The sequence below is a fragment of the Melopsittacus undulatus genome, chromosome 11 (genome assembly GCF_012275295.1).
Source record: "Melopsittacus undulatus isolate bMelUnd1 chromosome 11, bMelUnd1.mat.Z, whole genome shotgun sequence".
NCBI lineage: Eukaryota > Metazoa > Chordata > Aves > Psittaciformes > Psittaculidae > Melopsittacus > Melopsittacus undulatus.
This window is the reverse complement of record NC_047537.1, coordinates 18,934,570-18,947,128: the sequence shown is the minus strand read 5'-3', so window position 1 is coordinate 18,947,128 and position 12,559 is coordinate 18,934,570. Positions and strand designations below refer to the sequence as shown.

At 65.3% G+C, this 12,559-nt stretch overlaps 1 protein-coding gene across 2 annotated transcripts; it reads left to right on the top strand.

Annotated features, from left to right (window-relative positions):
* Nucleotides 1–9,392: 9,392 nt before the first annotated feature.
* On the top strand, nt 9,393–11,945 carry CBX8 (chromobox 8). Of its 2 annotated transcripts, none has more exons than XM_034067622.1 (5): nt 9,393–9,511; nt 9,870–9,913; nt 10,021–10,086; nt 10,186–10,252; nt 10,425–11,945. In XM_034067622.1, exons 1-5 carry the CDS (start codon nt 9,443–9,445, stop codon nt 11,259–11,261), a joined length of 1,083 nt encoding a protein of 360 aa, XP_033923513.1. In that variant the 5' UTR covers nt 9,393–9,442; the 3' UTR covers nt 11,262–11,945. The 2 variants fall into 2 exon arrangements, with proteins under 2 accessions (XP_033923513.1, XP_033923512.1); XM_034067621.1 differs by having other exon boundaries at nt 9,398–9,511; nt 10,162–10,252.
* Nucleotides 11,946–12,559: the final 614 nt, after the last annotated feature.

Genomic DNA, 12,559 nt, shown 5'->3' with positions numbered 1-12,559 from the left:
ACTCCACCGCTACTCGCCCGGAGGGGGGCACAGAACCTGCCAGGGGTTCCCGGCCCTGTGTTTTCCCTCCCAGTAGCACCGACGAGGATCGCTCTGCACCGGCATCCCCCTGCCTTCGGGGATCGGTCTGCCCTGGGGGCTCGGACCCGGACCTCTGGGACAAGTCGTGGCTTACAGCCGGTCACTGAACCCCACCGGGCACCGGTTCCAGCCGTGCCCTCGGCGGAGCCCTCACACAGGGAGGAGCAGGTGCCCGGGATTCCCGGCGTGTGCCGGGGAGGTTCACGGCAGAGCAGGCTGCCGGTACTGCTCGGTGTGTGGCACTGCTGAGCCTTCCCCTGCAGCAGCCTCCGGTAGCTTGAACAAGACACTGAAATACCGGCGAAGAGCTGGAAAAGGGGCGGGGGGTGCTTCCCAGAGCCTCCATGGGAAGGTTGAGGCCGTTTTGATCCGCCCGTAAATCTCTGTACGGGGGAGAAATTGGGGGATTGAGGTTTGATGTGGGATAGAAGAGGCGGGATGCGGGAGCGGAGTGCGGGGCCATTGTCCCCGCGTCAGGAAAATAATGATAATAATAATGATCAAAATTCAAATCCAGGTGGAAGGGCAGGAATGGGGCTGGTACATGGCCCCGAGAGCAGCTGCTCAACCCCGGGCTGCTGCGACGGGGTCCAGGAAGGTGAGGGAGGCACCCACGGCCGTGGGTGATTATAGACACATACCCCCCCGAGTCTTAATATACTCCCTAGTATTTTATGTACCCTGAGCTCCGCTTTGCCCCGCTGGGTTTGTATCTTCATCCATTGTGGCTTCTAGAAGATTCACTCCTCCGATAACCTCTAATGTTTAATGGGCATCTCTGACCGCACACGGACACCCGTGGTGCCGGCGGGGGGGGGAGAGGGGGCTCCCACACGCCCCATCCCTTCTGGGGGCTCCCATACGCGTCTTCTGTGCTATGTGTCCCCACGGTGCGTGTCCCAGTGTCCAAGTGTCCTCCCGCGTATGGTCTCGCGTGGGACACGCAGTGCTGTTTGCAGCGGGACCGTGGGGAGAAGAGAGCGCGGACAGGACGGGGGGAACGGAAACGGACGACTTTTCCTCGGGAAAAGCTGGAGCAGAGCCGGAGCGGGACAGGAGACCCGCAGCACCGGGGACTTCACAGCTGTCCCGGGGTCGAGGGGAATTGCAGCGGGAAGACAGGGAGTGGGAACGACAGCGGGGAAGGGCTGTTGTGGGCCGCGGGCCGTAGAGCCAGGTCAGGATGAGGCCCAGGTTGCCCTCCCCATAGCAAACACAGGGCGAGCGGGAGGTCCTGGGGACACCGGGCGGCTGCGTCCTGCCGCGGAAGGAAAAGTCCCGTGGTCCAGGCAGGAGGGGGAGGAAAACGAAACGGGGGCGAGAAAGCGGAGGAGCAGTGGAACGAGGCTCGATTGGGGCGGGGGGCGGCCCGGGGGGGGCACGGGATGCCCGGCCCGGTTCGGCCCGGTTTAGCCCCGCGCGGCGGGCGGGGTCTCACACCTGCATTGCAGCACGGCCGGGCCGGCGGGCTCAGCTTTCTGCGCGGCGCTGCATTGCAGCACTGCAGGAGCCCCCTCCTTTCCTCCCCACTCCCTTCTCCGCCCTCCGCCTCCGCTCCTCTACACGAGCCCAACCGGGCCACGGACCGGACCCGCCGAACTCTGCTCCCATGGTGAAGGCACCGACCCGCCCCGTCGGGGCGCACACAGTCCTGCCCGCCCGTCCCCGAGCGGCCGGTTCAGTCCCGCGGCCCGTCTCGGTCGCTTCCCGACCCACCCCACCCCGACGCGGTGGCCGTGCTGTCCCCGACGGACAGCCCTGGACGTCGGGGCACCTGCGCTGCCCGTGGGGCGGGCAAAAAGGAGGCGACCACCGCGTTCCCAGCCCTTCGGGACGGGAGGCTGCAGACTTCTCTCTGGGCTCCCTCATCCGGTGCAAGCTGCCCGGCAGCCGGTGCCAGCCCTGAGTGACTGGGTCATGCGTGGAGTCAGACAGCCACGACCACGGCAGCTGCGTGCACGGGGCGTTAAGGGCAACAGGGCGATGCCGGTGGGAAGGAGCCCGCGGCGGCTACCGGGCATCCCGGGACCTGTCGCGCCGCCGAGCGCGGCGGGCAGCGGGGCCCTGGTCCGGGCGGGCCGGTAGCCCCAGCACAACGGGGGCCCGTTCCCAAGGCTCCCGCTCTGTCTCTGCTTTGGGAAAACGCCAGCACGGTAACAAAATGGCGGGGAAAGGGTGGGATTGTCACGGAGAGCCCTGCAGCGCAGCCCCACCGGCCCCCTGCACCGGCCGAGGTCCGGGAGTCCGGAACCGGCGGCGGGCAGCGGGGCAAGGGTGGCCCCCCCGGGCCGTACCGCCGCCCGGCCCCACCGCCAGGCAGAGCTCCGGTGGAGACGCAGCTGCAGAAAATGGCTGCTCGGCGGAGCCCGCTGAATCCTGCCATGAAGGGGGGGGAAAGGGGACGGCAAGAAAACGGCGCAACCTCCCGACACCGGCCGCTGCCCCCACCGGGGAACCTCGTTGAGAGCGGCGCAGGGGGCAGGCGGAGGCGGTGCGGGGCGGAAGGACCCGGCACCGGGTGGAGCCTCCCCGGTGGGTCCTCACCTGAGGCGCAGCGGGGAGGACACGGGGCAGCCCGCTCCGATCGTGCCCGATTCCCTGCGGCGCTGGGACAGCAGCCCCCGCCCGGTGCTGGCTGCGGCGGAGGGGAGGGACGGGCACCCCGCGGTCCCCGCGGCCGCGCCCGGTTCAAAGAAAAAATCATAATAAAAATAAAATAAAAATTAAATAAATATTAAATAAAGGAAATGAAACCGGGGCGGGACCGCGGCAGGGACGGGACCGCGGCAGGGACGGGACCGCGGCAGGGACGGGCTCGGTCACGGCACCGGAGAAGCCGCAACGAAAACTGAACCCCACGGCCCCCGCGCCGTGTCGCTGCTCCCCACACGCCACTGCGGCGGCTCCCCGGTGCCGGTCCGCGGGGACGGAGAGAGGACACACCTGAGTGTGATCTGCCCCCCCCCGGACTGTCCCTGCCGGGCCGCACTGTGGACACGGGAAGGCGCTTTGCCTCTACCGGGGATGAGCGTGGCACCGGCGTGCGTCGTGCGTGGACACCGCGGGCCTCACCGCGCACTGTGTGAAGGACGCCGGTGCCTACAGGAGGACCCGGGGTTCTCCGCCGCCGGGGCACAGAGAAACCCCACAGTCTGTGTGCCCGGTGGGGAGGGCACGTTCACATCCGTGACCCGCGTTACGGAAACACGGCCGGGACTTGCGGCCCCATCGCACTATGGGAGCACCGTGAGCTCTCGGCAGCCGTCGGTGCCCGCGGAAGGAGGCGGTCCGGGAGCCCCGGGGCAGGCGGGGCAGTGGGGCGGGGGTCCCGTTGTGGGGGTGCACACGGGGGTCCCGCCGGTGTCACCCTTGGGAGCCGGGGAGGGTCAGCTCGCGGGGGGAGTTCCCGGCCCCGTGGGGGCGCGCGGGGCCGTTCCACTCGTGAGAGCCGGTTGCTGCGATACCAACGGGCCAATGAACGCTCACCAGCTCATCCCGGGCTCTGCCACCGCTTCCTTATATGGTGCGCGCCGTCCGCGGGGCGCTGCGCTCATCGCCATATAAGGGCATGAACCTAAATACAGCATCTACCTTGTGAGGAGTGGGCGGGGCCGGGCGGACTGGGCGGGACGTGTCGGGGCTGGCGGGGACCGGGGCAGGAACCGGAGCTTCCACCGCCCCGGGTCGGTCCCTCCGCAGACCCGCCCCAGGGGAAGCCTCCGCCGGTCATTCGGTGCAAAGCAAATGGGCCGCGCTTCACCTCTAATTGCTTTTGTTAAAAGCGGAGTCGCGGGGCCGCGCGCGGTCTGGCCGGGCCGTTCCCGTCGTCCCCCCTGTCATCAGTCCCACTGCAACCGGCATCTGCGCCGGCAGGACCCCTGGACGGCACGGTCCGTCCCGCCCCGCCGAGGCTGTCTGGTGGTCGCTGAGCACTCATGGCAGCTCCGCGGCTGTTGAAGCCGCAGTCCTGAAGGAGCGGATTCGTCCTTTGTACGCCCTTGGTGGCCGAGCAAGGCTGGCGGGACAGAGCCGCCCCGGTTGGACGGGAGAATGAAAGGAGGGGGGGATATCCCGAACCGTTCGCGTTTCCTCGCCCCACTCAGGCCTCGCGTGGGTTCGTCGCCCGACCCCGCTACAAACCGCTCGGAATGGTGCCCCTATAAATGACGAGCAAATCCAGAAACCCCGGTAACAAAAGGGCTTTTGTGTCGCGGACTCGCCGCCGGCCCCGGGCCTCCAGCGCGCCCGACAGCGGCGGTTTCCTCCCGCGGGGGTATCGATGCGACCCCGCAGAGCTGCGGGGCCGGCCCCAGTGCTCCCGGTGCGTGTCAGCACGCCGGGACCACGGCGAGCAGGGGCGCTGCCCTCGCGGCTGCCGTGGATGTCCCTGCAGAGCTCCCCGGTGCGGGCTCCGCTCTCAGCCTCACCGGAGCAGGCGGGAGCTCGGCCCCGCCGCAGACGGCGGAGCTGAGGGCTCGGGGTCGGCGGGAGCTGCGGTGCCCCTCGGGGTGGTGGGATCGCCACCGGCTGCTCCGCGGCCGCCATTTCCAGGAGGACGGTGCCACCTATGGAAAGCACCTGGAATTAATCGGGGCTGTGGGAAGTGTCGCGTGTCCCTGCGACGCCCTGGGACCGAGCCCGGGTCGTGCCCGCCGCTCTCCGCGCTCGCTCCCCGGGGCCGAACGGGGCCGGACTGAACCGAAGGCGCCAGACGGGGCTCTGCCGCCCCTGTTGGCGGGGTCACTGCTGTCCTCCATCACCGGCTCCCAGTGAGGGGGGGATGCCCTCTCTGTCCCGGGGCTGCTCACCGATGTGGTTCCTGCACCGTTTGGCAAAGGCCACGATAACCGGTGAACAACGGCCGACAGGGAGGAGAGCAGCTGCTCTGCCCGGCACACACAGCCTCGCGGTGCTCGACGTGCTCCAGCTAGCACAGCCTGGAGTAGGTATCCCCCAAACCGGAGGCTCTGAGGAGCCCTTTCCACCATCTCGGCGGCTCCATCCCGACCCCCGGAGGAAGGAGAGAAGCACCCTCAATTCGATGTCAATTTTAGTGTGAGGTACCCCTGCCTATGGCAGACGGGTTGGAACTAGATGATCTTAAGGTCCTTTCCAACCCTAACTGTCCTATGTCAAACAAGTGGATACGGAAACTTCTTCGCACGGGGGTTTCTGGGTGCAGGAGCGGGAAGCGCTGCACGGGCACTCCAGGAGACCTCATCTCTGAGGACCGGACACCCCCAGGACTCCGCCGGCAGCAGAATAGGTAGCACCGGAGGATGCGGAGCTACAGGTGAGGCAGGAAAGAGGCGGGGGGCCCGGTCCCACCAACAGCGAGCCCACGCGTGACCGCAGCCCCGTGTATGGCCGCGTCTCCTCTCCCGCTCCAGCGTTGGGGGTAGGTGCCGCAGCCCAGGGTCGGTCGCTGCCTCCCCGCTTCGCCCCAGGCTGCTCGGAAACGAAAAGGCAAAGGGCGGGAGGCCGGGGCGACCCAGAGCCGGTGAGGGAGGGGGCCGGAGGGACGCAGGGCTCCCGAGTCCTCTCCCGCCCCACCGGGACAGTCCGGCACCGGCCCGGGGCAGCGTGGATTTGGCCCCGGGATCGTCCCTGCTCCGTTCAGCCGCGGGTGGAGAGAATCGTTTTCCCAGCTCACTCAGGGACGGGACCGGACCGAGAGAAGCTCGGAGCGGAATCGGGCAGCCGGGAGGATCGGGAACCGGGGACTAGCCGCCCCCAGGGTGCGGTTGGGTGTCCACAAACGCAGGGAGCTCTCGTGGAACGAGGCTCCGGGGCTTGTTTTGTCCTGTCCCGCGGTACCTGCGGCCCGGCTGGGCTGCAGGGCTCCTCTCCCTGGACGCGAGTTCCTGCCGGGCTGCGGGGTCGGTTCGGGATCGGGAAGCCTGGGGCTGACTTTGACTCTCTCGGTCCCCGCTTTCTCCGGCGGCCGCAGCGCTGGGGCCATCCTCAGTTTGCCACGAGAAAAGGACACGGGGGAGCGCGACCGTGGCGTGAACGTGTCTGCTACCGACACCGGCATCCTTTGCTGCCCAGGAACCGGGCCGGCCAGAGAGCTGGGCTGGTTGATGGCAGTCCCGGGCGCGGGTGTTCGTGGGGCGGAGCAGCTTCCAAAGCACGGTCTTCAAAGCGGACAGAAGCCTCAGGGATCAATAGCGACGATATTTGGGTAGGATCCCGCTGCACCCCGCCTCTCCTCCGCGCTCGGACACGCGTGCTCGCCCCGCTGCCCCAGGCGCGGTCCCGGGAGGGGCAGCAGCCCCCCGGTTTCGTTGCAAACCCCGCAGCAGTGGCAGCCCCAGCTCACCAAGTAACGAGGAGGGAGCGGGACGCTGTAACCCGCGGGGACTCGCTGACAGCCGAGAGGCTCATCGCACGAGTACGGGCAGGGGTAGCGGAGACCCGGCGACCGAGGAGCGGATATGGGGTCAGATGGACGGAACACGGGGCTCTCCGCTGCCGCACACGCCCCCGCCGGGCCGGAATCGTCTCCGAGTTCCCGCCGAGCCCCGGGTCTACCGGGGCATTGTCGGGGCCTGTGGCGTGGGGGGGAGGGTCAGAGGCGACAGGCCCCCCCCCGGCTGAGACCCCGTGGGCTCCCGGGCAGCTTCTGCCGTTGACCCCGGGAGCGCGGAGGGCGGCCGGTGTCCGGGCTCCGCTCCTGCGCCCGGTGACCCAGGAGGGCGGGCGGGGGTCCCGTCAGCGCCTCCGGCCCCCGGAGAACGGGATCCCTGAGTCCCCGCCGGCAGCGGGGGGAATTGCCTTGGGGAGCCGGAACGGTCCCTCTGCCGCTGTCTCGTCCCGCTGCGCCGGGGCTGCTCCGTCCCGCTTCTCCTTCGGGGCCAAGACTCCCATTCGTGGCCGCAGCCCCGGCCCTGGCTGGCCCACGGCCCGTGGGCTCCCTCCGGACCCCTACGCACCGGCAGCATCTCCTCGCTGCTTCCCCCGCGCCGTTCTCGTTTGCCACACCCCCCCCACCACCACAGAAACAGGGGACCAAGCACAAGACCACGCGTGCATCCCGCGCCGGTCACCGCTGGAGACGGAGCTGCTCCCGCGGCTGGTGCACGCACTGGCGGCGGCGAGAACCGGGGCCGCTCCGCTCTGCCTCCCCACGCGTGGATGGTGGGCGGCTGCTCAGTCGGCAGTTCCGATGCTCGTCACGGCTTCAGTGTGGGGAGCGTCGGCTCCGGGACTGTGCTTTTCACCAGTACCGGGACACCGGCAGCGAAGGTGGAGGGCAAACACCCGTTTCCACCGGCTGCGGCACCCCACGGACACGGGGATGGGCGCTGCCCCCTCGGAGCTCCGAGTAGCGGACGAGGCTGCCGCACGGGCACTGGAAGACGATCCTCACCCCCCGGGCCGGGCCTCCCTCCCGTTGCCACAGTATCGCTTTTTTGCGCGGCATCATCCCAGTATCGGGACTCGGCCACTGCGTCTCCTTCCATTCGCGAGACACTCCGAGACCGACCTTAATTAATAACGATTAATTCGATATTAACGAAAATCTCTCCGGGACGTTGTTCGCTAGGGAGAGCCCCCCCCGCCCCAACGCCGCGCCGGGAGAAACGCGGGGGGGATGTCCCTCCTCCTCCGGTGAGTGCAGCTTCAGCTTCGCCAGCGGCGGAGGGAGCGGAGGCTCTGAGCCCAGCGAGTACCCCGTGGAGGCTCCCACCCGGGTCCCCCCCAGCGCAAGGGAACCGCAGTTTCCGTGACTCCATTGGAGGTCCATGGCCGCTGGTGTGGCGGGACCGGGCAGGAGCTCCAGGACACAACGATCTTCGGGACGGGGACAACGCCTGTGCCTGCCGGTCCCCGCTGCCAGTCCCGGTGTAGCCCGGTGCTGGTGCTTTCCCCCGGTGGGGTCTCAGGCCGGCGGAAGGCAAGTGCTTCGCAGCCCCTGCACTGGGCAGGCTCACAGGGGACGTGGTCGCGCAGCCACGAGTGACCCGGCTTCCCCCCCCACGGCAAAACGCCTCCAAAGAAGAGCCCCAGGCGGGGGGAGCCACGGTCTCATCACGGGGAAACAGGAGCAACCGGATCCTAGGGGCCACGCTCACCGTGGAATCCCCCACGCTTGAGCACGGCGGTTTCGAGGTGCTTAACGCAGGAGTGCCGCGGAGAAGGTGTGTGAGCGGCTTAGGGGAGACTTCACCTGGCCTCATCCTGCGTGGACACGGCGGCTGAAGCCCGCTCTGCACCGGGCCTTGGTACTGCGGCTCCCACGCACGGGACAGCTCCAGGAGCGGGAACTGTGTCCCTCGGCGGACCGGGGCTCTCCTGACCATACCCCAGTTCGGGATCTTGCCCGGCTTCGGGCGGGGAATAGGTCGCTTGGGTCTTCTGCTCCCCCGGAGGCTGGACCCGTTCCCTGTGGCTCTGACACGTGTGTCGCAGATTCCCGTGGTCTCCTCGGGGACGGACTCGCGGTGGGAGACAGCGATGGCTCCCGAGCGGGACGCGGTACGGCGAAGGGAGGAGGTGAAGGGGGGGTAGGCAGGTCCCTGTACCAGCTACCTGCCCCGCGTTGGCATCCGCTCCCTCATCTCATTTTGCTGAGGGGTAACACAGCGAGGGGAGTGACACCGGATCCCGTGTGGGGCTTTTTTCTCCTCTGGCCCCGGTGCACCCTCGGCCTCCCGGGGGAGCGGAACCGGAGCGGAGAAACCGGGGTCGGCTGATCCCCGCTCTGCCGGTGCTGTCTGCTGTCGCCGTGGACGGACACTCGCCGCCGTTCCCGGGCAGGGACGGTTGTGCGGGAGCGCTCCCACTCCTGACACCGTCCCCTTTGTCCGCACACCGCCCGCAGGGCCGGGCCGGGCCGCAGAGCGCAGGGGTGCGGCCCACGGTGTGTGTGTGTCCCGGTGTACCCGCTCCATGTCCCGCCCCGCACCGGCTCTGCGGGCGGCAGTGGCAGCGCCTGCTCCCTCCCCGGGGGTGGGGGCCGTGTCTTTGTGTTCCACTCCCCACCCCCATCCCGGATCCTCTTCCCCGCACCGGGTTCCCCCCCCCCCCGATCCCCGGGAGCGGCAGGGCTGCGGGGAGGGGGCGTGTCCCGCGCGCGCGGGGGAAGGGGGCGTGTCCTCCTGCCCGCCCCGCCCGCCCCGCGCGCCCCCGCCGCCGGCCCCGCCCCGCGCTCATCGGGACGCGGCGCACGTCGGGGGGCGGGGCCGCGGCGAGAGCCAATGAGGCGCGGGCGGAATATTCCACCCGGCTCCGCCAGCAACAAGTGCGGGGGGGACCGGGGGGGGGCGGGCGGCCGCGGCGCTGACGTCAGCGGGCGGAGTATTATGGTCTGGGCTGCGCTGGCGGCTGCCTGTGTGCTGCGAGCGGCCGCGTAAACATGGAGCTCTCGGCCGTCGGGGAGCGCGTCTTCGCGGCCGAGGCCCTGCTCAAGCGCCGCATCCGCAAAGTAGGTGCCTCCCCCGGCGCCGCGGGGCACCCCCGCACCCCGCACCGCCGACCCCCGGCCCCGGCCCCGCCGCCGCGGCCCGGTTGCGGCTGGGCGCCCGCTGGGGGCGGCTCTTTCTCCGCGCCGCATGCCCGGGCGGCCCCGCTGCCGCCCTCCGCTCCTTCCTGATTCTAATCAGCCTCGCATCTTTTCGTCGTGCCCCCCCCTTCCCCTCCGCCTCCCGCCCCGCTCCTCCCGTCCCCTCCCTCCCGCCCCACGCGTGGAACTGCGGGCGGGAGCTTTGTTGCGGGCGCCCGTCGCCGTTTTGCCTCCGTGCGGGTTCGTTTCATTCCTCTCACCTCTCTCTTTGCATCCACAGGGGCGTATGGAGTATCTGGTCAAATGGAAGGGTTGGTCGCAGAAGTAAGTCCGGGTCCGAGGGCTCCGGGAACGGGGGGGTGGCCCCTTATTTGTACCCCGTATTTTCAATTTAATTTATTTATGCCCCTCTTTCTGCGCTGCGTGCACAGGTACAGTACTTGGGAGCCTGAGGAGAACATCTTGGACGCCCGTCTGCTCGCAGCCTTCGAGGAGAGGTACAAGGCCTTTTGCTCACTGCAGCCCTTGCGCTTGTAAATATGTTGCTGTCTTGTAGCTATGCTGAATTGAAGCTTTGGTTTTTTTAACACCTCTAGGGAGCGAGAAATGGAGCTATATGGGCCCAAAAAGCGAGGTCCCAAGCCCAAAACCTTTCTGCTGAAGGTAAGGAGGTTGGAACCCCATGTGTGCCAGCTGCATGCTGCGATGGGGAGCAGGATCCCCTCAGCCCCAGTGGAGGATCCTCCTCACCAAAGGCAGCCTCTTGTCTTGTAAGTTGTAATTACACAGTTGGATGGCAGGATAATAAAGTCACCCGTTGATTTATCCTTTGCAGGCCCAGGCGAAAGCAAAAGCCAAAACCTATGAATTCCGCAGCGACTCTTCCAGAGGGATCCGGGTGCCGTATCCCGGCAGGTCTCCCCAGGAGCTGGGCTCCACATCCCGCGCTAGGGAAGGACTGAGAAACATAGCTTTGGCTACGCAGGGCAGCTCCAGCACCAGCACCCCTAAGGGAGACAGTATCCGGGACAGGGTGATCCGTGTGGAGGAGAAACCCGGGGAGACCCCAAAAAAGAGAGGCCCGAAGCCCAGGAAGGAGCTTTACAAGGACCTGGCAGAGACTCTGGATGCTTCCAAGAGGAAACTGGGGGATCCGGGGGACAAGGTGGGGGACTACCTGAAGACCAGGAAGATAGAGGAGGCAGCAGCAGGCACCAAGTTCAGCTCGGGACACAGCGTCATCCAGTTGGCCCGGCGGCAGGACCCCGACCTCTCTGGCACCTTGCCCGGCCCCAACCGAGCCGAGGTGGGCACCAAGCTGGGTGCTGCTGAGAGCTACCCCCCGCGGCTGGCCAAGCACCGTGCAGACTTTCTGGACCCCAAGGGGCAGGGGGGGCTGGACCCCGGCGGGCCCAAGCTCCTGCACGGCGCGGTGAGTCCGGGCTCCGTGGGCAGCCTGTACCGGGATGGCATGGGGGGCCAGGCGGGGAGGCCCTCCCTCATCGCCAGGATCCCTGTCTCCAGGATCCTAGGGGACCCTGAGGAGGAGTCCTGGAGCCCCTCGCTCAACAACCTGGAGAAGGTGGTGGTAACTGATGTGACCTCTAACTTTTTGACCGTCACCATCAAGGAGAGCAGCACGGACCAAGGATTCTTTAAGGAGAAGCGATGAATTTGTTGGAGGTGGTGCTGGGGTTTTCTTTGGTCAGATCCAGACAAAAGCTTGGGTAGAGCTTGGTGGGCCTTTTTTTATTTTTTTTTTAATTTTTCTTTTTGTTTGGTTTTTTTTTCTTTGTTTTTTGTCTCGGAGAGGATTTAGAAACTGTCCTAAATTCATTAACTCCTTTATTCTTTTGGGTTTTTTTACGTCTTACATTTCGTTGGAAAGATTATCTCTAGAGTTATATTTTCTATTAGATGTAAATATGTTATTTAAGAAAAAAATGCTTATATATATATATCTATATATATTTCAACTCTGAGTTGTTTTATTTAAATGGAGACAACAGTGACTGCTCAGTTGCTCTTAGAAAGGACAATAAAACTGAGAACTAACGGAGTTCACGCCTCTCTCGCAGGAGCCCGTGTACATAACCATGTTCATAGCGAATTATGTCCTGGGTTGGTTTTTTAAACTCTTCTTTTTTTGTGTGATGCTATGGATGGTGCAGGGGGACGTGTTGCTCCCTCCGAGGGCGGAGTGCCCTGGTTTCTTGATTGTGATATAAGGTGTTGCTTGTACAATCAAGTGTGTGCTGTGTCCAGAACTGTTGCCCTGACAGCTGAAGTAAGCACTTGAATTTCCAGTATTGTTGGGGAGGGGACGTTTCCAGGCTGATGTGGAGAGGAAAAAAAAGGGATGTTGCTAAAAAGTCGGGGTGGGGAAAAGCAGAAATCCATAAAAAGGCTCAGACTGTTCTAGCAGAGTATTAACTTGAATCACCTTTTCTTGCCAAGGCAGAGGAGGTTCCTGTGTGTGAGGATCCGGAGTGGGGTGGTACTGAAATGCACTTTAATAGAGTTGTCGTAGCAGTTGTGGGAGATGGGACTGAGCTGAGAATCTGTTTTCATTTTGTCTGGTCGCTTGATTCTGTTCCCCCACCCACTTCAAAAAAGAAACCCCAAACCCCCTCTGTTTACATTCCTGGCATGCCGGAGGGGCTGGGGAGGGTAGCATGTCGCTGCCCGTATTTAGATGCTTTATCCCACTATAGAAAGTGGATGATTTTAATGTTCTTTGGTTTTTATTCCCAAACACAGTTCACTGCAGACTGCTGGAAGGCTCCAGTTCAAGTGTGTTATAATACCCACATCTCTGACAAATCCCAGAGCCACCTTTATGCATTCAGAGACAATAAATATTTCCCTTTTCTTATGCTAGTTAAACAATAGCCGAGAGGCGAAATATTCCCGTGCGTGCACAGCTGACTCTGGGCCTGGCTCTGGTTCCTTTGCCTCTGTTTTCTCCAG

Excerpts from the sequence above, each read along its gene's own strand:
- CBX8 (XM_034067621.1), top strand. The coding sequence starts at position 9,443 with ATGGAGCTCTCGGCCGTCGGGGAGCGCGTCTTCGCGGCCGAGGCCCTG. Across the intron at positions 9,914-10,020 it reads TGGAAGGGTTGGTCGCAGAA|GTACAGTACTTGGGAGCCTG; the intron begins GTAAGTCCGGGT and ends CTGCGTGCACAG. Across the intron at positions 10,087-10,161 it reads CTCGCAGCCTTCGAGGAGAG|CTTTGGTTTTTTTAACACCT; the intron begins GTACAAGGCCTT and ends GCTGAATTGAAG.